General features: G+C 41.2%; 1 protein-coding gene across 2 annotated transcripts in view; it reads right to left on the reverse strand.

The window, feature by feature from the left end:
- Positions 1 to 22615, reverse strand: part of MLLT3 (MLLT3 super elongation complex subunit) — a 109687-nt gene extending 87072 nt beyond the window's left edge. For both annotated transcript variants that reach the window (XM_085212951.1, XM_085212950.1), the window contains exons 1-2: positions 22282 to 22615; positions 21875 to 22055 (exon numbers count right to left, since the gene is read on the reverse strand). In XM_085212951.1, the coding sequence (XP_085069077.1) occupies positions 21875 to 22055; positions 22282 to 22293 (193 nt within the window). In that variant the 5' untranslated portion in view covers positions 22294 to 22615. The remainder of the gene's footprint in view (positions 1 to 21874; positions 22056 to 22281) is intronic.
- Positions 22616 to 24485: the final 1870 nt, after the last annotated feature.

Here is a 24485-nt window from a genome sequence, read left to right on the forward strand (position 1 = left end):
CTGACCAAGTTGCCTTACCCAAAGCAAACTGCTTACAATACATTTGGCTTCTGCTGTTAGTCCTATGTTTGTTGTTACAGGAAAGCTCTTGCTAAGGAACTACTGTTTTGCATTATGAAAAAAAAGTACCAGCAAAACTGTATTTTTGTTACCACTGAGTACTGTGACACAGTTAGCCCTTCCATTGTTCAGCAATACTACCTGATGAATGAAGAATAAGACCTTCTGCTTGCCACCAGCTTCTTTTCAAACAGACTCACACTGAGGGAAGAAGGAAAAATACAGACCAGACTCTGTTTCCCTCTGATGCCAATGTTGGTCACAATTGCATGGTGTTCAGCATTACCTTATACTTATGTTACCTCTAGCAGCAAATATCTAACCTATCCATCTGCCTCTTTTGAGGCTTATCACACTGGCATTGCTCAGCTGACAAATACATGTATATTACAGTCAGAATTTTGCTTCCAGCAATTGTGTCAATCTCAATAAGGATAGACTTCCAAAAGTAAGTTCAGTAAATTTATATTCTGGCACAAACATTTCAGCGCATCACAAAGAATCCAGCATACGCTATCTGTTCTTTAATATTTAATATATTTAATATTCAATTTACTTTAATATATAATCTCTGATTTTGCCGAACAAATACCTTCTTTACTTAAGACTTTACTGCTAAGGGTGGCCTTCGGCAATTCCAGATCCTGAAGGTAAGAGAGAGAGTCTGGAGAAAGGAAGAATTACCCTTGATTGAGGAGTATCTAGTTAGAGATCATCTAGGCAAATCTGATACACACAGATCCATGGTCCCAGCTGAGGAAGCTGTCAGAAGTGACTGTGAAACCACTTTCTAACACTTTTGAAAGACCATGGAGAATGGGAGTGGTGCCTGAAGACTGTAGGATATCCAATGTCACGCCAGTCTTCCAAAACAGCAAGGACTCAGGAATCATAGAATCACCAAGGCCGAAAAAGATTTCCAAGATCATCTAGTCCAATCATTTACCTGCCACCAACATTTCCTCACTGTGTCCCTCAATATAACATATAAAAGTTTCTTGCACACCTCCAGGGGTAGTGACTCAGCCACCTCCCAGGGCAGCCCATTCCAGCATCTCACCAGTCTCTTGGAGAAGAAATTTTCCCAATATTCAACCTGAACCTCCCCTGTCACAGCCGAAAGTCATTCTCTCTAGTCCTATCACTAGTTAAATGGGAGAAGAAGCCAACCCCCACCTTGCCACAACCTCCTTTCAGTTAGTTGTAGAGAGGTGTAAGGCCTCCCCTGAGCCTCCTCTTCTCCATTCTAAACAATCCCACCTCCTTCAGTCACTCCTCATAGGATCTGTGCTCCAGACCCCTCAACAGCTTTATTGCCCTTCTCTGGACACAATCCAGGGCCTCAATGTCTTTCTAATAGTGAGAAGATCAAAATTGAACACAGTACTCAAGGTATGGTTATGTTTTTCCATGTTAACCACCTGCTACATGCTTGTAAACATACTACACTTTGTATAATGAAGTTTAAAAACATCCAGTACTCAATATATTTTGAGTAGTGTACATATAGTATATGCGTATTGGTATGTCAGTAACTGTATTTCAAATATATAAGGTTCTGCCAGCACCTTCAGCCATCAATACCAGAAACTAAATCTTCACATTCAGTTACCTGAACTTTCGTGGAAGAGATATTTTCCATTAAGTCCAGTTATTCTCTAGATATAGAAAGCCATGAAATAATTAGGATGGATATTTTTTATTTGAGCTACAGTATTTTAATCACAAGGCCTAAATCAATTTTATGAATATTTTAAAGAAAATAAATGGCCATCTGTTTTGAGAAAAGTTTTTACCAATAGAAGAATCATGCTTTATACTCTACCACTAGAATAATATTCAAATACTTCAGTAATAAAAAAATATATTTCTATCATTGCTATCCCCTAACCACCTCCAGGCAGTTTGAAGTTGAATGCAAGTAGGAAAACAGACATGTTGCAGAGTTTTCCAACTGAATAAACCTGGCAATAACATCTTACTCTTCTCCTATTTAAGTCAGTATTCTGGGAGAGGGAACAAAAAACAGGATAGTTAAAGGGTTTTTCAATGGTAGAAACGATCTAAGAGAACATATTACATTAAAAAAATCATCACATTATCTTAGTATTATGTCAAAAATCAAACCAGTTCAAATCACTAATCAATGCTGTTTCACATTCAATACAGATTCAAAAATAAAGGGAGGGGGATAAGGAAATGGGGTTTTAGTCTGCAAATACTTAACAAGTATGCAAAATAGAGAAAATAAAAATAATCTGCTTAACAAAGTCATAACATTAAAAAAATGACCATCTTGTTAAAAAAAAAAAAAAAACAGTACTCAGCACTAGTGAGGCCACACCTTGAGTACTGTGTCCAGTTTTGGGCCCCTCACTTCAAGAAAGACATTGAGGCCCTGGAACGTGTTCAAAGGAGGACAACAAAGCTGGTGAGGGGTCTGGAGCACAGGCCTTATGAGGAGAGGCTGAAGGAGCTGGGAACGTTCAGCCTGCAGAAGAGGAGGCTCAGGGGAGACCTTACTGCTCTCTATAACTACCTGAAGGGAGGTTGTAGTGAGCTGGGGGTCGGCCTCTTCTCTCGTGTCATTAGTGATAGGACCAGAGGGAATGGTTTCAAGCTACGGCAGGGGAGATTCAAGCTGGACATTAGGAAGTATTACTTTTCAGAAAGGATGGTCAGGCACTGGAATGGACTGCCCAGGGAGGTGGTGAAGTCGCTGACCCTGGGGGTGTTCAAGGAAAGACTGGATGTTGTGTGGAGGGACATGGTTTAGTGGGAGCTATTGGTTATAGGTGAACGGTTGGACAGGATGATCTTTTAGGTCTTCTCCAACCTTGGTGATTCTATGATTCTAAAGGTTTCCCTCGTGACACTTCTTAAATCTCATTAAGATAAATGAGTTTGCACCATTTAATCTTGTTCCCTCACAACTTTCCTCTAAGAGAGGTTAATTTTGTTATGTCAACAGTAGATATTGTTCATAAAACAGGTACATAAACCCTAACCATAAGTAACTACCAGATGAACCAAATCAGGTTCATCTTCATTTTATTTTTATCATTCATCAGGTTGGGTTTGTTTTTCATTTGTTTTTGGTTTTGTTTTTTAAAAAGTCTCTTCTTCAGCATTTCAGATTACAAAAGTTTTGTGAAAATTTCTCTCCGACAAATTGGAACACCACAGGAGAACCACCATGGCAATGTCTGTAGGTAGCTACAGCAGCTTTTCTCTTTTTCATTAGGAGTGTTAACACAGGGCTGTGTCAGTGTGCATGTAAATCTAGGAATTGTACCTGTTCTTAGACAATTAATTCTGTTCACTTCACTTAGCTCAGAAGAAAAAATGCTAACACTGAAACTTCAGTCTCCCTGTTTTCCTGATGAGTCCATTCATCATTTTTCCACCTGGACACCTGTTTGTTGACAAATGCACAAAGCATACCTTCCCTCCACAGGATGAAACGGGAAGTAGTAGCAAGCCCAAGCATTTATTATACGAGTTTTTATAAAAATATTCTTCAAAATCCCTCAAATTATTTAAGTCAATTCTTTAAGACAGTAAATATTTGAAAAAGCATTTAAAATTCAAAAACTGAAAGATCAGTGTGGACTAATACCTGTATACTGCCCATGTTTTGGGCAGCCAACATATTTTGTACGCTGTCTAGTTTATACTCATCAGTTCTAAGGCCAGGAATTCTCAATCTGCCTGAGAATTTGATAAGCTGTTTCAGTTCTAAACTGTACATATTTCATTTTTAAAGAGATCACTAGATTGGTTTCCAACAATACCCTACAATGAAAATTAAATACACTTTTTTTCTTTTGCAAAAAATTGTCAGAAAACAGATGCATCTGGCCCTATTCACATCACTATAGATGCATGATAAACCAGTTGACCATTCTGACCAAGAAATTTTCAGACAAGCCAGTTGAAAAGCTTTCTCCACTTCGAAAGTGCTGAAGTGGAACACCTCTATATTCTGTACTTGCTTGTTAGGTCAGTCCTGATGTCACCAGAACTCTCTACGACTCTGATCTGACATCACACGTTTGTCTTTTGGACACCAGTGGTTTGAGAGCAAGCAAAAACAGAAAGCAGTGGACTACTCTATCTGTTAAAATGCTTACAGAAGATAATAACCAGCTTTACTAGTGAGAAAGCATTCCCAACACTTGTGTTTGCACTCTGCAAGAGAAAGTCAAGGTTGTGGGGTTTTTTGCATTGCTAGTTAGGCAACTCAACTTTGAATCATACGTAAGGTCACAGGCAAGTAATGGGAAGCTACATCTTTTCGTGGGGAAAAAAAGAAATCATATAACCATAAAATAATGCATTTTGAAGGCAGATGTGTAGGAAAGGAACCAGTAGGTAGAAAAACATATACAGCAATTAGCTACTGCTTCACATTTTGCTAATAGCATTTAGTTTTTACCAAGCAACTGTCAAGAGTTTTCAACTTTGCATGAAGCCATGGTGTCTGTAGTACTCTAACCCATTCAAGTCCTACCACTGCCAGCAATGTAAAAGAAAAAAAAAGAAACTCCAGGATTCCTAACACCATTTCTTCTTGGATTCAGTATTACTGAAGAGATATTAGATGTGTCTGATATGGTATAACAAGTCCTGGAAGCAGTACCGGAAGTCCTACACTAATGTGCAGCAGATTACTTTCTTGGGTCTAAGAGATGATAACCTGCAGCATAAAAAAGCAAGCAATATAGTATAAGAAATCTATTTATTTATTTATTTTTAAAAAGATTTGACAGCAACAAAAAAACCTCTCAGTTTCAGATATCTACAAAACATACACTGTTAGTATAAGTTAAGTAATCGGCAATAAAAACATTCACTGTCAGAAATAAAAAGCTTATATTGCTTTTATGAAGTCAGGACTGTTTCCAAAGTATGAATTGATGTAAGAAAAATGAACAGTTAATTCAGCTTTAGTATGGATGAATTCTGCTGCAGTGTTAAAGTTGCAGTTTTATTGTATTACTACATACCTGTACTGAGATAAAGCTTCAGCCAGTGCTGACCTCCTGTGTTTCTGTTTAGAAATTAACATTTAAAGAACAACTATAGCATGAAACAACCATAGAACAGAATCACAGAATATTCTGAGTTGAAAGAGACATACGTGCAATGAGAAGATCCAATTCTTGACTCCATACAGCACCACCCAAAATTTAAGCCATATTTCTGATAGCTGTGTTCAGATGCTTCATGAGCGCCATGCTCAGTGCCATGATCATTGCCCCTGGAAGCCTGCTCCAGGGTCCTACCACCCTTTCACTGAAGAGCTTTTAAATGTCTCCCACCCTTCAGCTTCATGCCATTACTCTCAGCCCTAACAGTTTTCATTCAGTTAAACTTACCAGAGGCAGACCAAGTCAAAAGTGAAGTCATATTTTAACTACAGCCCATCTTCAGGAGGGAGACCAATTATTATTAATTTTTTTTTTTTTTTTAAACACAGTCAGATTATGTGTTTTGTTTTAAACATGGCATCCTACCTCATCTGACTTCAAGTCAGAAGAGGAAGTCTTGTGTTTCTTTCCAGCTCTCAGCCACTCACTCCCACCTCTCCCATTTGCACTGTAGCTCTACAACCAGTCATTTCAGCCCACGAACCAAACAGAAAATGACTTCTCCAGAGCTCAGAATCAGAAGTAGTTGGAAGGACTTAAAGTTCTTTCCTGTTGAATGAAGGTCCAGCTCACACCACTGTCATATGAAAAACAGCAGCAGTTCACACACAGAAGAGCACAACCATCTTTGAGAAGGAGGAATAGGACAAAAGAAAATTTTAATAGGGGGTACTGATCTGCTCTGGAAGAACATACCTTCAGCCTTACCTAAAGCAAAGTAAGATTAGTCATATGTGAATTCAGTTTGGTAGGTAAACTCACAACCTGCATTTTACACCAGGTATTTTGTTTTATAGATGTTTAAAAGGAATTATGTTCCTTTTTGCTATAAACTTTACACATAAAATAACAGCATAGCTGTAGTACATTAGAAAGGATGGTATCAACAAGAACTCTTGTAATGATTCATTATCATTTAAAGCTTCTCAGGCACTCAAAGCTCAGAATAAGAACAGATACACTTCATATTTTTCTCTGAGAGCTACACTGCATTGGCAACATAACTAGCAAATGAAAAATAAAACTCTTCTGGTTCCCTCAACTCTTGCATTAAGACTAAAATAACCAGAAATGTCATACTATTTATGTTTCAGGAGCTGACAACAGGGATGTTACTAAACAGAGTATTCACAAAGGCACTTCACTTAGCGTGTGCTGTGCACAGCTCTTTGGCACCCTTTATGCAATGAAGAAAGAGGCAAAGTACAACTGCTAACTGCAGCAGAAGTACTTCTTCTCTGGAGGACTTAATACAGTTCAGAGATGCTCACCAACCAGAATAAACATCACTAGCTTTTAATTGAAACCTTTTTCAGGACACAAACCAATTAAGAGCTCATAAAGACGCATTAGTAGGAATGTGCTGGAAGTCAAATGACTACAGTCATGCTATAGGTAGAAAGCCTCCCTTCATATATTCCAGTCAGAGTTAGTATACCACAAGTGTAAAAATTGCAAGACATATCCAAGTCTCCAATTTTCCATTGTTCTACAGCTAAAAGAGTTAAAAATCAAGAATGTAAATAAGATGAGAAACAAAAACAGTGTAAGTTACGTGGGTCTCAGACTACCAAGAGCATTGTCACATTCCATACAAGTTACCTGGAGAAAAGTGAACTGCAAAATAACCCTATCAAGACACAATTTATGTATCAGATTACAGTTTTAAATAGTAAGCTTTATAGTAAGTTTTCCAGTTGCTTGGGTGTCCTCAGTTAGATATCACCTGCTAGTGGATCCAACACGAAGGCCAAGTAGATGGTTTCCATTTCTGGAAATGGAGTTTTGAAAAGGAATTTGGTAAAGCATTCAATACCAAAGTTCACAACATTCAAATCCTCACCAGCTACTTCTGGATAATCCCAGGCCAGCAAGAACATAACTGTCTCAATTAGAAGCCCAAGAATTGAAATTCAAGCACTGCTTAAGAAGATAGAAGATACATACAAGACAGAACAGCTGCAGATATTATAACCAGACAGCTCAAGACAGAAGGGAACATTCAAGTAGGAAATGACAAACTGAGCAGAAGCAACAAAGTCTTGAGAACAAAACCAGACCAAAAAAAAAAAAAACAATTTGCTCTGTTGAGAGCAAATAGCTTTAAAATCAATAGATATAAAAATAATGGATTCATGACAAACTTAACAGTTTGCTAAAGCAATCAATAATGTTTAGTTTCTAAAAGATACTAAGGACAGGGATGCTTGAGATGTTAATAAAGAACAAATGGCAGGAGTGCCAGCAAGCAGGAAGAATAGCATTAAATATGAGATATGAAAAATCTCCTTCTTTCATAGAGGAAGAGTTAACAGTGTGAGATTCACATAGGTGGGCCAATATAGGTACTAAACCTTGTGCATGTATTATGTGAGGCCCAGCAGCATACAGCTGTATTGACCTCATTGCTTTTTAAGATATCATTAATGTCTATCCAGGCACTAGTGCTTTTGAGAACTAGAAAAAGCAGGGACAAAAAAAAAAAATTCAGACATGCCTAGTTTGCCTGCTTTATAAAAATAGTTTGGACATTACCATGCACTTACAGCAGCACAGGAAGAGTACCAAAGTGGAATTTTGCAGCAGAATTCTGTGCACCCTCCTATTGTCTTTATGGGCCTCAAATCCTCACCCGTAGTTGGAACAACTTTTACTGTCATCATGATGAATACGCTCTGCTTTATTTACAGAGCAGAGGCTACTGCCAACTAAGTATCAACTACCTCAATAGTCCTCACTTTGAGCAACATCATTGCCTTGATGCCTCTGTAGTTGCAGAGTAGTATATTAGTTAGCAACTGGATTTGTTACTTTCACAAACGAGATGCAGTTCCATATCTTTATAGATACATATTCAGACATGGCAGTGGCTTTAGGGTCAGTTAGGAGAACCTGACACTTATTCACATATCTTTAAATGCTTTAAATGAAGGAGAGAACGTCTCCCAACACTTGACATGGCCACAAGCCAAGGACCAGTATCGCAGAGAATACTCTTCTGCATCACTCCTCTAAATAAGGTACTGGTAACTCCTCCAACACTACTATGGCAAACCCATTGAGGGTGCTGCATTGTAGAAAGATACTGCTTCCTGGGTAGAGAACATGGTTCTAAAAGCAAGATGCTCACATATCCAAGAGTTGGACTGCTGAAGAACATCAAAACAATCAGCAAGTGAGTCGGGATTTTAGTTGCTCCAATAAATCTGGACTGGAACATAAGGGTGAATTATGTCTAGGCTAGCGGGCCTATGACACCTCAGGTTATCAAGGGAGAGATGCAACATAAAGATGGGATGCAACTCCAACCCTCAGAATCAAGGGGTAGACTTGACCATGGACACGCTTTGCACAAGTTTTCCATAAATATGGAATATGCTGCAATTGAACAAGACAAGAAGATAAAGCCCCCTGGTACGGAGGACCTAGGTACACATAGTGAGTGATGCAAAAGGATGGAGAAGTCCAACATGTACCTCAAGTGGATTTGATTTGAGCTGAAACTATCCAATTATTTGAATCACACATTTGTTAAATGTCATCATTACTATGTTTATTATGCATCATATCAATGACATTACAGTAATAACATTGATACAGCAGTACTGAGAATGAATCTTGATGAAAACATTAAAGCATAAAAGTGATGAGACCAAAGCGAGCTTTGGCATTCAACAATCCAGCACGATATATCATCTCTTCTGTCTGGAAGGACCATTATGACAGAGGGAGTCCAAAGTCAAGGATTAAAATGATTTCAGCAGACATTTTAAAGGGACAGTCCAGAGATGAAGGGAATGATCTCTCTGCAGGTATCAAAGGACAGGAGGAACAAATAACAAAAGTAGTGGAAATTTTAAGACCTAAGCATGATGGAGATGGCATAGAATAAGTGATGAATAAAGTCTCTCCCAACCTAAGCCATTCTGTGACTATCTAGGCATCAAACAGCTAGTGATGAGTAACTTCATTATGAATGATCTGTTTTGTTGACTCTTTTTGCTGTTACTGGGTTTGTTTGATAGCTTTTTCTACTCTTTCCCCTCCCTCCCTGTTTATTTTTCCTACTTTTATTTCCTATCTGATTGTCTCATCCCTCGAGTTCTTTCATTTTTCTTACTAGTTCCATCCCCATCCCACTTCAGGGCTAATGAACAAATAGCTCTGCAGTGTCTAGCTGGCTGCCACCTTAAACAGTAACGATAGGGTAATTCACAGAGTCACAGAATTGTAGGGGTTGGAAGTGATCTCTAAAGATCATCAAGCCCAGCCCCCCTCCAAAGCAGGCCCCCTGCAGCAGGCTGCACAGATAGGTGTGCAGGCAGGTCTAGAATATCTCCACAGAAGGAGACTCCACAACCTCCCTGGGCAGCCTGTTCCAGTGCTCCATCACTTTCACCATGAAGAAGTTCCTTCACATATTGGTGCAGAATTTCCTGTGCTCCATTTTGTGGTCATTTCCCCTTATCCTGTCCCCGCAGACTGCTGAAAAGAGTTTGGCCACATCTCTGACTCCTACACTTAGGATACTTATAAACATTAATCAATATAGTTACTCAATATATAGCTCAATATAGTTAACAGAAAATGAAGACAAATACAAGTAAGTTGCTGTCACCAGATCCATGTCAACATATTGGAAAGCAACAGAACACTCAAAAACTCATTATTCCGAGGGACACAGTGCTTTTTTTTTTTTTTTTTAAAGTATGATAGTCAACACATCTCTAGGAGGTCTTCCCCAAGCAACTGAGAAAGAATTCTACTATAATTTCCAGTCTTAACTTAGCTGCTGAGACTTGAATCATACTTGGGCATTAATTTAGTGTAAGATTTTCAGAAGACAAGGGCATCACGCATATACTCCTAACATAATAGGACTTCTTTCTAGTTTCCAGACTTTGTCACCGAGAAGACCTACTCCTGCTACAGCATAAGTTTCCATGAATTTACTCATCTGACTACTTAGCAATTAAGTCCTTTTAATTCCGCATGTTTGATTACGTGCTTTTGTACTAAAAGAACACAGTTTCACAGAGCAAGTACAGTATTATGTATTTTTAAAGTAGAAAGGGTCCTCATTAACTTCACTTCAATAAAAAGTTTCCTGAACTATTTCCTTCTTGTTCCTTTGAGAAAACAGAAAAGCAATTTTCATTTACAACTTAATTCCTGTTTCCAAAATACCCATTCAACTTTTTTTTTTTTAAATGTTAGAGATAAATGGCACCAAGTTGTCAAATAACAGCTATTTTCTGTGCTACCTATACAAATAGGTCTGATTTCTAGCAAGCCATAAAACAATTATAGCTGAATTCCTTTAGCCCTTTGATATCCCAGCTTAACTACAGAACTTCAAAGCCATCTTGGGGAAATGCTAAAATCTAACTTCAAAAAGACAGAGGGCAGATGAAACTGGACATTCTAACAGGAACACATCAAAATCTTACTGTTGGGATAATCATATTTGAAAGGAAAGTTGTTCAAATATTCTTCTGGCCCAGTAAGGAAATCCATACAACACATGATTTTCATGAGCCTTGCATCATCCCCATCAGTTAAAAACTACCAGTTGGGTTTGAGAAGAAAAGTTCTCTGCATCATTAAAGTACAATTTAATAAGACCTGAACTGTAATCCATCTGCTTGAGTACATAAGTACCGGCCAGAGTTGATTATTCCTTTAATCCAAATAAGAAAATATTCTAAGTTTGTTACCTCACATCAATACACTAAGCTGACTTAACTGTTACAGGGAGTGGGTAACATACAGCAACTGTTTAAGTCAACACTGCTTCATGGAAAATAGATACAGGGATAACTGGAGAAAGCTGATAGACAACACACCAGATGTATTTTTGATTCTCTAATATTTATTTGCAAGTTTGGAAGCCCATTTTCAAGTTTAAGCGTTCTTCTACCTTCTCCGGCGTGAAAGACAATGAAGGGAATGGGAACAATCATAAATAGTAAAGGGAAACAGTGAAACTACCTAACAGCAGAAGATATTATTTCCAACTACCAACATTACCAGTGATAAATTAGAAACATAATGAAAGTCCACTGTAACATGTAGCTGATGATTGGCACAGGCTTCTGCTGGAAAACTAAAAACTTTTACCTGATGTGAGTAGACCATACAAACTACTAAGTCAGAATGTTCCTGCACACCTGTCCAATCTTTTCTTCAACACTGAGTAAAGTCATAGGCAAAACATGTGCAACATAGAGTTAATACTATCCTAACGAAATATATAATTTTGGTTTTAATCCTTCCTTTTAAGAACAAACAAAAACCTGACCGTCTCTAGCACAGGAAAGAGTTGTTTCATAAAGTCCCCGTGGAAATCAAAACAAAAGGAATAAACTGTAATCCATGCCTTTTCCTGATTTTCCCCTCCATTCTTTCAAGGCGCTTTTGAAGAAACAACCTCTCATGATCATGCAGAGTTTTGCCTAATTTTTATGAAGTCCACTATTTTCAACTTTGGCAGGAAAAAGAGTTGCCTTTGAACCACGGCTATGTGATTAAAAGCTTTTGTGTTTTTTACTTACTCTATCACTAATTCACTGTTAAGCTGGTGAGACACCACATTGCCTCTGTGAAAATATTTTATTAGAGAAATAGTTTAGAGACCAGTTACTTAAGATTAACGGAAAGTATAACAAGCTGCACAAAATGTTTGGAAGAACATAACTCTGTCTGGAAAGCAGGAAGAGGAAGGTAAACTAAGCCATACCTTCAGTGCCCCATTGTATGCCAGTCTTTATTTGCTCTACTGTTTTTCATACAATGACATAGATGCCAGTTTTTCTTTTACTGAATAGTATTATTTTCAAATAAGTAATGTGACAAAAATTTTCAGCAGAGTTTAGATTACATGACCGATGCCTGAAGGCAAACATGCTGATCTAATCACTGCGTTGAATTCCAAAACACTTATGGTTCAAGTCAGAAAAAAAAAAAAAGCTGTTAAGCTTTAACACTACAATACATATGAACACATTTATGGACTATGGTAACTATATAGCTAAACCTTAACCTTTACATATTGAATGCATAATTTAAAGGATATACAAAAAGCAGTGATCAAGACTTTGATCAAGAAGTTATTGTTAACTAGACTTCAGGTCAGAACACAAAGGAAGAAACTAAAACCAAAATGTAAAATTTTCAGTAGTCTAGATACAAACTGACAACTTCCCAGATTCAAACCATTCATAAACACACAAAAGAGAAACCAAAAGCTTTTAAATATTTCACCTGAAGTTGACAGACAATTTGGACTGTATAATCAAAATATCAATCAAGTCAATCAAACAAGTACTGTGTTAGTACTCCCATTTCAGCAAACTTGCAGTAAAGCCATTAATATAGAAATATCCATGAAAACCAGTACTAGTAGAAGAGTATAACTAAGCAACTTTTGTTACAGAACTTGCTGTCTGCAACCATTGATTAACTTCGCTTTTATAATACCAAAAATTCAATTAAGTAACCTAAAGCAGTTCTGCTACATAGAAGCCAGATTGTTTTTATTTCGTTTCCAGGCAGTGGAAAGGATAATGAAAATAAAATTATCACACAGTTTATTTGACAATCTTTCTTTCTGTCAAATTTAAAATTTTTACTCTTGTGTACCTTCAATGGAGAGATCTAGTTTGTTCAGAAATAATTTTGGAAGTAAAAATTAAATTTCCCATTCCATACCTTAAAATGTGCTCAACATTTAACAAAAAAGCCTGAAATGTATTCCAAAATAATTTATGACTACCACTTTAAGAACAGACTTTGAATAAGTGCAGCATCTCACAAATACTTTCAGGTTTCTTAAAGCAGAGGCATTTAAACACAGTAGGTGTCACAACTTGAACTGCTGGACAGCTACAGAATTCACTCAAAAACGTGGTCAATATTTGTCAGAAGTGTGTGGATGTTGGTATTTGTGGTGGGTTTCTGAAATTCATCCACCCATTAAAATTGTTTGGTCACTGCCTGTCTGAGCAACAAAAGTGCAGTAATCAAATTCACATAGAATATCACTACACGAAGCTTCCTGCAGAAGCATCAAGACTACAGGTCACTGCAGCTTCCCTGGAGTTATTTCTGACCTCCTGGTGTGTCCTGAAGTAAAACCTACTTCCCTGCTAGGGCAAATGAGATCCAATGCTATCTGTCCTGCATTAATGATGGATAGATAGGGCAACTCTCACGTCCACCCACTCAGTAGAAGAGTGGTGCTATGACAGCTCAGCAATGCCTGCAGAAGCAAACTGATCAGCTATATTGTTGTCAAGCTATTTTATTTGATTTATATCCAAGGGGGTGCTCTTAGTATATTTACACAACTGCCAAAGGCCCTCAAAGAACTTGCAGAGAATCACTTTACAGTAAATGCAAATACCTTGCAGCATTTGTTATAGTCAGCTACAGGTAGTTTCTTATCTTAAAATGACATGCATTTATTGGAGCAGTATGGGCAAGACTTGCTGTAAAGAATACTAAAAGCCAGTCACCTGGTAAGAAAGGATGCTAGCTCAGTAAATAGAAATGTGGGCTGTAACAGTGCTGCCTTCTCATACTTACGAACAGAAGACAGACAAGGCTACTCCCACAAGACACAGAACTCATTTAGGTGTTCCAGTTGTCTCTTTATTAAGCAAGGAAGTGCATTGGTTCTCACACCAAGACCAACTTTAAAAGAAAAAATTCTTGGACTGAGAAGTCAAATTCCCTAAAGTATCTTTATTCTTCAGTCAGTAAGGATACCTAACCTATTGTTGCCTCTGTTAGCCCAGCTCAAACAAGTTACCAAGCAGACTGCAAGTTACAGGTAAAATCCTTTTTTGCTGAGGAGACATCACAGCAATGCTTTGCAGAATTGGGATAATATCTGGCTCAACAGAAAGGAGGAAAAATTTACAAGAGTTGTACTTCTTGTTCTGGAGCATTTGCTAGGCTCAAGTGGAATTCACAGAAACCACAAACTTTAAAAAGACATTCTATAGCAATGAGTAACAGCCAGGCAACGAATTAGTAATTTGATTGTCAGAAGGATTTAAAATTATAACAATATACATGAATTGTATCATAGATGAGAACAGACTACCACAGCTAAGGAAGGCAAAACTGTAACAGAAGCAGCATCAAAACATATAATCTTCACATACAACAGAATTCATGAGATTTTCTGCCACTGAGGTAGCACACCGATTTCCTTGAAGACTGGATTTTTAAATGAAAAGTTAAGTAAAACAGTTTGGGTTTTTTTGTTGTTGTTGTTTTTGTTTGTTTTGTTTACAAAAAAAATATTTTTTTCAAATGCTGTACATGCTTGTTACTTTCCAGATATTACTACTATTAGATTATGTCTTTATTTCTTGACATCACTTATTTTTGAGATGACTGAAATGTCTCTGGTTTGAGGTTTTTACGCTGCTGCTTTGATACAAGAGAAGGAATAATTACTGGTACTACCATAATTATGCTCCTATCCTCTGGTCAGCCTCTCAACTAAGAGAATGACTTGCACCAATACTGTCAGTGTTTAGTTTTCAAGCATGTGAAAGCTCTCCCTCAAAATCCAGGTGTGAGTCCAGCACAAAGTTACCTGCTGGCAGCAGAATTCCAATCCTTTTTTGTTTCCCCCAGAACCATGCAGTCAGCCTTGAGTGTAGTGAGCTTACAGGCAAGAACAAACACAACAACAATCCCAAGCACTGAGACTACAGCAAGTGAGCACACTCTGTGCACATATCCTAAATATCAGCAGTACCTCGAATGCCTGGGTGGCCTTCTGATAATAAAAGACATCAGCTGGGTGTTGGCTGAAAACAGCTAGAAGCTGGACTTTGCCAAAAACAACAAAATTGTGCATATTGTTACCTGCTTATTCCCCCAAGTTCACGCTGCAAAATACTGCAGTGATGGCTTAAAATTATGAGTATGCTGTTCACTTTAAAGGTGCTTTTCAGTAAAGCATGATGTCAGTGCTGTGATCACTTTGGAACAGCCATGCTGTAAACGGATTTTATCGAGTGCTTTAGTAAAACTCATCTGAAATAAGACTATGCGCAAAGACTGTTGTTAAGTTTTGGTCCAGTACTGAATACCAAGATTTACCTATTTAAGAGGATAACATTAAGCTAAACTCCCCAGTAAGACTTTGCCCTCTTTCAACAGGAAGGCTCCTCTGAGTTACCACAAACATTTTCAGATCTGCCCCACTTTCCACACGCGACGGAAAGCTCCAAAGTTCCCAGCCACCAGCACATATTATGGAAGTTCTGTCTCAACTGAATCTCAATGTTACTCTTTTCTGGATTATTTGTCCTTTAAAGTTAGCAAGTGAGAGGTAAAATAACACCTCCCGCTAAATATACACAGAAGCAGTACTCAATTTCCCTCACAAGTCTGCGAACACAGAGCAGCTACCTAAAAGCCCTTGTTTCAAGAGATATGCTGTGTTCATAATACTTCTGTTCAGACACTGAGGTGAGGCAGCAGCAGGCCACAGTGCCACAGCAGGCATGGTCCAGCAACGACAGCAAGGCACAGGCCAGAGCTCCCCTAAGCAGATCCTTCTGCACCAGTACTCTGTGCAGGGGCAGCAGCACAAGCTGGCTGATGAAATAAACTTAGCAATGACTGACTGAACCTGCTAGCAACAGACTTATCTACTAGTGTGGCTTAAAAAAGCAACACGGTACAATTAAAAAGATGGCACACCAGAAAGAAGCAAAAGGTGTTGTTGCTGAATTGCATTACTATTAAGTATTAATACTTTAGCTGTATCTTCTAATCACAGGCAATAAAAGGCACTTAGAATTAGTTTCCCACGCAGAGAGTTAAGTACAAATATTTCAAATACCACTCTGTTCTTCCTCCCCTTCATGAACAAGAAACCACAATGAAAAGCCACGAGAAAAACAAACAAACAAAAAAAAACAAATAGCATTTTCAATGAGAAGCCAAGTGTTTCCTCATCTCACTGTAGAACATAATTTTCATGCAAATGTACACAAGTGCTAGAATTTGATTGTTACTTTGTTCTCACATGTTCATCAATCACTGCTGGGAAGTAAAGTAGTAAAACAGTCCCTTACAAACTAAACCTAGCTGTTTTAAACACACAGATGTCCAGCATAAGACTTTAACAAAAAATGCAGCAGCCTACAGACTGGATTAAGCCTTTATAAATTAATCTGCACTTTACTTGCCTGTTCGGAGCATTATCTTCTATGTAAAGTTTTTAGTCTTTTCCACAGATCCTAACACAACAAAGAACAGAATAACTCTCTAGCACTTCATTCCAAGGCCTAAATCAAAAACAAAACAACCTCAAATCCCTAATCACAGTGTATAGTGTTGTATAAAAGAACAGTCCCTATACCCTTAACAGTACCATGAAGACCAAATTAAACATCTTACAAAGCACTAGGTGGAAAAAATCTTAACTGTATCTGGAGCTCATTTTATCTATCCTGTAATAATAAATAGATGGATATTAAAAATAAACAAACAAAATTTTGCTCCACTTCAACTTTCCCAAGGATATAAACTGCATAGCAGTAGACAGACTAACAACAACAAACAGCAAATCCAGTTGTTTTCATTTTCTGGAGTAAATGCTAATAAGTTTAATTGTCTACTGATTTAACAACGATGAGATCTTTCCATTCCTCTGATGAAGATGCAGCAGATCTAACCTTATACAGAACATCTTTATGATTGTTCTGTGTTGTGATTCATGATTGTTCTGAAACTACAATTAATTTCCTTCCTTTTAACACTTCGAGTCTTAGTTACAGAGTAGTATCAACATTCTACCTTTAGAAGAGACCTAGCCGCAACTTCCTAAACTAGAAACACTGTATTAGCCGTGAAATGCTATTTAAAATTAAGTTGACACAAGACAAATTCCATAAGCCTTCACCAGTAACCTAGGCTCATTTCTTAAGGATTATGAAATCAGTCAGAACAGACACAGGTCAGCATCCTTCCCTGCAGAAACATGCTCTATAGGAATAAGAAAAAATCTAGCACAAATTAGGCATTCTATTCAGAAAAGTGAAAATAAAAGCCACAAAACATTCAATTCAACCACAGTGAAAAATATGCAAATTAAAAAAGCTTAACTTAGTGATGCTTGAGAATATTGCAGGTCTTGTTACTCACATGTACTGTTACACTGCTGTACTACAGACTGCACAGTCGCTGATTCCTGTCTGTAAGAACAGACTGTCACATTTTAGTCTTCCATTTAAACTTCAGTTGAACTAAACTCAATGCAAGTCACCCCAGACAGCACATCACCACTTCTATCTAATAAAGGGAGCCAAAACATATGTGGTAGATTTTAAAGAAGAAGAAAATGGATCACCAGATCCGTTTACTTAGAAAACACTTGTGTGCTGCTCAATCTAGGAATCAAGTCTATTACACTGTATACTTCCAACTAAAGCACCGACATGTTTAGAGACGTATCAGAGAAACAAAATTACTTCTTAGGACAAGGTTTTCCTAGACAAGTAGCATCTTATTGTCAGTGCTGCCAGTATTTAGCGATGGCACTCATGTAACGATGAAGCTTGAGAGCTTCAGCAAATTCAGCTGCTTCTCATTCACTTTAAGAAAGAACACTGTAATGCTCTTGTAACTTACGCTGGACTGAATTAGAAACTGCACTTGAAAACACCAATATACTCTCAAAGCTCTTCAGCCTCTTATTAAAGCAGTAGCTACATTAAATCTCAAGAGTTTCCTGTTAAACAAACAGAACTGTCCACTAGACATCAGAAGTTCTCTCCAGATGCAGCTGAAATCCACTGATAAGCAAATCCTCAGCCAACAACATTTTTGAAGTTAAAACAGCAATGCCTGCCATGACGTTGCAGTATCAAACCTGGTATTGTATCAAAAGTGTACCTGTAAGACTGACAGAAAAAGAAATTCCCATCTAATCACATGTGGTGGGCTAGGCTTAGGTAAGACATGGGAGGAAGAAAAAAACCTCTGGGAAAAAAAAAATAGAAGAGCTACAGTTAACTTAAGTTCTTAGGTTATTCAGGCACGCTCCTACTAAAATTTCTATCAAAAAATACAAAACAACAATAAAAAAAGGTCAACAACAGAAACACAGATTTTCTAAAGAATGTTATGGCAGAATAATAAGCAGTTCCACTTCCATCATTCAAGATGGTTTTGTGGTATGACATGATGTAGTAACAGTTGTTGCTCCCAGGACCATAAAGAAAAGCAACACATTCCACTTTCTAAGCTACAACCTTCCAGAGCCCAAACCTGCATTTTCACAGTTCTTAGCTCAGAAGTATTAGTTCACCTCTTTTTCAGGTAGATTTTGTTTGTCAAGATGTATCACTAAATAGGAACTTAACCACTGAGACCATACCTGTTTTAATGTAGTTTTTGTAATGTATTTAAAAACAAACCATTGAAGGGTATTAAGAGATGCTTTCCGTTACTGAAATGCTGCAAGATAAATAGCAAGCCAAATTGCTCTTGTAGAGCACCAACATTCACTAGATAAGAAAAGGAGTAAAGTATTTATAAATTGCTTAGCCACTGAAGAAATGAGAGAGATTATCAGAGAAGAGCGACAGCTCCTCTTTTCCAAACAGCTTACTAGCTAGACCAAAACTGACTATAATCCAGTGGCACATTTTGCTCCACAGACATGCTTTAGTCTTGGGTCAAAGCATAGGGAGCCAGGAAAACAAGGAGAATGACTGTGTGCTCCTTTGTGCAAAGACAAACTGAAGCACTTGGTCACCATAGGGCAAACAACAGAAAACAAAGAAACCACTGCCAAGCTCAAGTTTTCAAGGTGAGACACAATGAAGGATGAATGAAACTCCTTCACTCCTTCCAGGTCACTCTAGTTTATACACACATTGTTCCCTGCCAGTCACCATCACTTTTCTATCCTGCCTGAGCGCGCACTTATCTGTGCTCCAGAGGCCAAATGTCATTCCTAGCTGTGCTCCCACCTTAAAAATGATGCAATTTCAACATACTGGACCCAACTTGCATTCAGCAGCTACTAGTAGAACGAACACATGAGCACAGCTTTGTTTGCAAACTGACCATCAGCCTCCAGTATATCCAAAATCCTGGTTCAGGGAGAAGAGAGAAACAAAAACAAAGCTGAAACCAAACAGACATTCAAACAGCTATTCTCATGAACATGCAATGCAAGTGCGCTGAAAAGCTGCTTCAGAAAATAATTCCTCTCCTCCCTTGATGTTTGGAATGACTGCCAATAATAAAAACTGAGCTGGCAGCAGAAACACATTATGAGCTAATAAAACCTATGATTGCCTATTCATTTATTATTCTTGAATTGATCCACGGGTTTAACAAATAGACTTAATGAATTAGAACTTTCTCTAGCAAGCACGCATGTTAGAGTGGCCATTCACAGCAATAATCCAGAGGTACAAAGATTACTCACCAAGAAGTTCAGTGTTACAGCTCGTCAGTATTCTGACACTCAGCTTTGATTCATGTTTGATTCACCCACTTCTGCTCATTCAAAGCATGGTTCAGGATTAGTCTGAGAACTTACCATGCATCTTCTAGTGGTAGGCTAGATTATAGAAAAGTATTAAAGCATGTAACAACTTCCAAGATAGTGATGGAGAAGAAGTAGCTTGACTAGCACTATTAGCAAACATTACTCCTGGCAAGCATGCAACACTGTAGCTGCAGTGTTGAAGGCCACCTGAGGTTGAATCAAGCTAGCAGCCCTGACTTACAAAGCAAGAAAACCTAGAATATTATCGGCCAAATCTTAACTGTATTTGGAAGTTAAAAAAAAAAACACACAGAACATTTCCATTTACAGGGCACATATCAGCACCAGCCTATTAAACACAAGCATACTAGATGACTCAAACACAGCAGCACCGCACTCCCCGTTTTCACTGTGATTTCAAGGACCTGAGATTTCTGGTGCTTGCCCCAGCACACGCGCGCACGCACACACGCACACTCTTGCAGCTTCAGGAGGCTAAGCAAAGCAAGTAGAGTGCTCACCATCTGGTCTTACTGCAACTGCTCCCACCAAAGACAGCATATCCTGTGATCTGAGTCATGTGCAATCACAATATCACAAGTCCCCTCCCGAGCTATATAAGCTGGCATCTTTCCCAGCAGTTGCCACATCATGAAAAAGATGCACATAAATAAAAATCCAAACACTTTAAAACAATAGCTTAAATGACTGCATAACTAAATTCAGCAGCTGGAGGCACAAAGCATTCACAGAAGCAAACCATGCCATCTTTCACTTGCACAAGTCCTCAAATACATTCCTATTACCAAGATCCACATCATTCCTAACCTAGGTTGTAAAGTCATGTCTCCTGAGGCCAGACAAGAATAAAAAAGAAAACAGAGAATAGGTAATAAAAGCAGAGAGCGCCATAAGCATCAGGTAAGCAGTCACAGAACTTCAAAGTATTAAACTTACATTCTATCACTGCTTCCAACACATCACCCCATCTGCTGTGCACAAACAATGTGATCTTGCCTATTCAGGCTACTCAAACCCATTCTCAGTTTTTCTTCCAAGCTATTCAGATCAATCTAAAGCCATGCTTTTCTGCACAAGAAACAGCGGGAAACAGGAAGGAAAGGAAGACTTCACTGTGCAATTTGGGCAATTTATTTCACCACAAATGTGGCAGTACTGCGTATATGCCACTAAAAACTACTTGTGCAATACCCTTCTGCTTTCACCTAGACTGAAAAAAAAGTGTACTCAGCTTCACAATGACAAAATAGAAATAATAGCATATATTCTAGAAGAGAATATCAACATCAAAGCATTGCATTTCTTACAGTTCATTTGGTTAAAGGGAACAAAATATCCTCGAGGAATGAAAAAAAAAAAAAAAAATGCAAAAATACCAAAGTCCCAGTTCGAACTGAGAAACATTAAATGAAATATGTGTTTTTACCCTGCCTCAAAAATCTTTCCCATTTCAATACAGAGAAGCGTCCCGTCCTCCGCTTCTCAAACGGAGATTTCCCCCAGGTAGCTCCGGGCAGAACAGACTCCTTACGATGTCATTCCACGGAGCGGCAGGAGCTCTGTGTGACAATAATGACTACCGATCCGACGAAAGACAACTGCAAACCATCGCGCCTACACGAGTGCATAAACCTTCTCACAAACAAAGCACCTTCTTTTGTTCACACCGTTACCTCCGCTAACGGCCACAGCGCTCAGGATACGACCGGATCGGATCCGAAGACAAAAGGCCGCCGCACCTCCCTCACGGGCCAGGGCGCCGCACACGCTCACCGCTCCGCAAGTTCTCATCAACGCCGGGCGCGGCGGGGTCGGACAAGCGGCGCGGGAAGGGCAAAGGGCCGGGGCGGCACAGCCGCGAACCCGACCTGCCCCGACGCAGGAGGGTCCGGAGCCGTCCCTGCCTGTGGGAGCAATGCGCAGGCCCCCCGGAGGCGCTCGTCCCGCGCGGCCGCAGGTGCCCGGGGCGCGGACCCGCGGAGGGCGGCGGTGGCTCGGGGCGGGCGGCTGGATCCCTCGAGTCCGCGCAGGGCGACGAGCGGCCCGCGGCGCCGCCGCTTTTGTTCTGCGGTCGGCGGCCACCCGTTCCCCAGGACAGACTCACCTCTCTTGGGCCTTGGGAAGCTCTCGTGCAGGTGGAAGACGACTTTCTCCACGAAGTGCTGGATGTTGCTGTGCTCGGGCCCGCGAACGAACACCATCCAGTCGTGGGTGAAGCCCTCAACGGTCGGTTTCTTCCTGACCTGGGCTCGGTGCCCCAGCTCCAGCTTCACCTGAACGGCGCACTGCGGGGAGAGGCGGCTGGCGGTCAGCGCCGGGCGGGCGGCCGAGGACGCGCGCCCCGAGAACCGAGCCCGCGCCGCGGGCACCACCCGGGGCAGTGCCGGGAGCCGCTTCGCGGTCGCGGAACAGTCCCGCTCCCCGCGCCCGGAGATGCCGCGCGCCGCGAGCAGCAGCCGGGAGCCCGGGGGAGAAAGAGCAGAACCGAGGAGGAGCGGGCCGGGCACTCACCGCGCTGGCCATGCCTGGGGCGCCGGCTCTGCTGGGCGCTCGCCACGGCCCCCGCCCCCACCCCACGGCGCTAATTCATGGAGATGAAGGCGCAGAGGCGGCCGCGTAGGGCGGCAGCGGCGGGAGCGCGGCGGGCATCCTCTGCCGGTCCGGTGCTGTTCTACGGCGGCGGCGGCTGCCTCCGTCTCCTCCGCGCCTCGCAGCGCACCGACCTACGGCCGGCCGCAACGGCGGCGCCGGCCCCCCTCTCAGCGCTGGCTCTGGCCCCGGCCCCGCCGGCTGGATGGGCGCCCGCCGCGCATGCGCATCGCCCGTTCGGCTGACACCGAGACACAGACATAACAGTGCGCGGAGGGGGCGGGCACCGGTGGGGAGCGGACAGCCAATGGCACGCGGCGGCGCGGCCGCGAGCCGCCCGCCCCACCCCGCCCCGCGGCCCTTAAAGGAGCAGGTTAAGGAGGCGCCGGGCGGGAGCTGTGCGCGGGTGTCTGCGTTACAGGCATGCGGGGGGAGCGGCTCCCGAAGCTGTCTGCGCGTCCTCTTAAGAACTGCTATTCAGAGCGGGCGGTGCGCGGCAGCCCGGTGCCGGTGATGTGACGCTCAGGGTCATTCACCCGGCTGCGCCGCTGGCCAAGCCCGTGCCAGACACAACTCAGCGCGGAGCGGCGCCTCGGGTCGCGCTGTGGGCAGCGGGGCCGCCGCCGCGCGTCGCGCCGAGGAGAAGCCCTGCCCGGCGGCGTTGCCGCACTCCTGGAAGCGCCTCCCGGTGGCGGCTCCCCGCGTCCTCCGCCGAGTTATTGAAATGCGAGCGCGACCACCCCCCGATTCCATAGAGCCAGTGCCGTATCGTACACGTAGTTGACTCGATGCCCACTCCCAGAGGGCTGGATGCGATTTATGAAAATGCCAGCAGTCACACAGTAACTAATCGTTCACCTTGCTGTTATATGAACATCCAGTGTACAAACGAGGCTTATGTATTTTCTGTTCACCTTTTGTCGGGCTAGCCAGCAAGTCAGCAGCTCACACCGTGTCCACAAACGTGTCAGAGCTGACTGATAATTTGAAGACTTCACGCATGCCACAATAATTAAAAAATCTTAGAATCATTTGAGTTGGAAGGGACCCTTAGAGGCTATCTAGTCCAACTGCCCTGCAATGAACAGGGACGCCTACAGCTCAGTCAGGGTGCTCAGAGCCCCATCCAGTCTGGCATTCAATGGCTTCAGAGATGGGGCTTCCACTGCATCTTTGGGCAACCCGTGCCAGTGCCTCACCACCCGCACTGTAAAAACTTCTTGGATCCAATCTAAATCTCCTCTCATTTAGTTTGAAACCATTTCCTCTTGTCCTATCACAACAGACCCTCTTAAAGAGTCTTAGAGCCCTCCTTTAGATAGCGAAAGACCCCTCTCAGGTCTCCCTGAAGCTTTCTCCAGCCTGAACAGCCCGGACTCTCTCAGCCTGTCCGCATGGGGGAGGTGTTCCATCCCTTGGTTCACTTTTTTATGGCCCTCTTCCGAATACAGGTCTGTGTCTCTCCTGTACTGAGACACAGTACTCCAGATGTGGTCTTACCAGGACAGAGCAGAGGGGCAGGATCACCTTCCTCAGCCTCCTGGCCTCACTTCTTCTGGGTGTGGTTGGATATGCTTGGCTTTCTGGGCTGCAAGGCCACATTGCTGGCTCATATCCAGCTTGCCTTGTGCCATCACCCACAACTCCCTTTCAGAAGAGCTGTGCTCTATGTTTTATATCCAGGGTGGCATGGAACACACTGTGCCTCCAGGTGCCAGGGCCCATCTGCACAGAGCAATCTGCAGCCTGAGACTCCAGGTACCTCTCCTAGAAAGATTCCATTTTTCCCATGGCGGAGCTTCTCAAGTGTCCAGTCACTTAAGAGACTTGCAGGGACTGCTGGCAGTAGATCATCATTTAGATGTCTAGATTCCATTGGTTCCAACGGAAATCAGACTCCCAAGCATTTCTCACTAAATGAGGGGTTTTGCGATTCAGAAGACACTCATTTTTTGGTGATAAACCATTATGTACTCTTCACAGTAGCATGGAGCTGAAGGTATAGCATTCCTATTAAATGGCAACAATGAATACCCTAAGTGTATTTTGCATTTTATTATTGTCAAATATTTAACTTTAAACTGAGTGTGAATTTACGTGATTTACATGGAAGGCAGGGAAGATGC

The sequence above is a fragment of the Meleagris gallopavo genome, chromosome Z, assembly GCF_905368555.1.
Source record: "Meleagris gallopavo chromosome Z, MGAL_WU_HG_1.1, whole genome shotgun sequence".
NCBI lineage: Eukaryota > Metazoa > Chordata > Aves > Galliformes > Phasianidae > Meleagris > Meleagris gallopavo.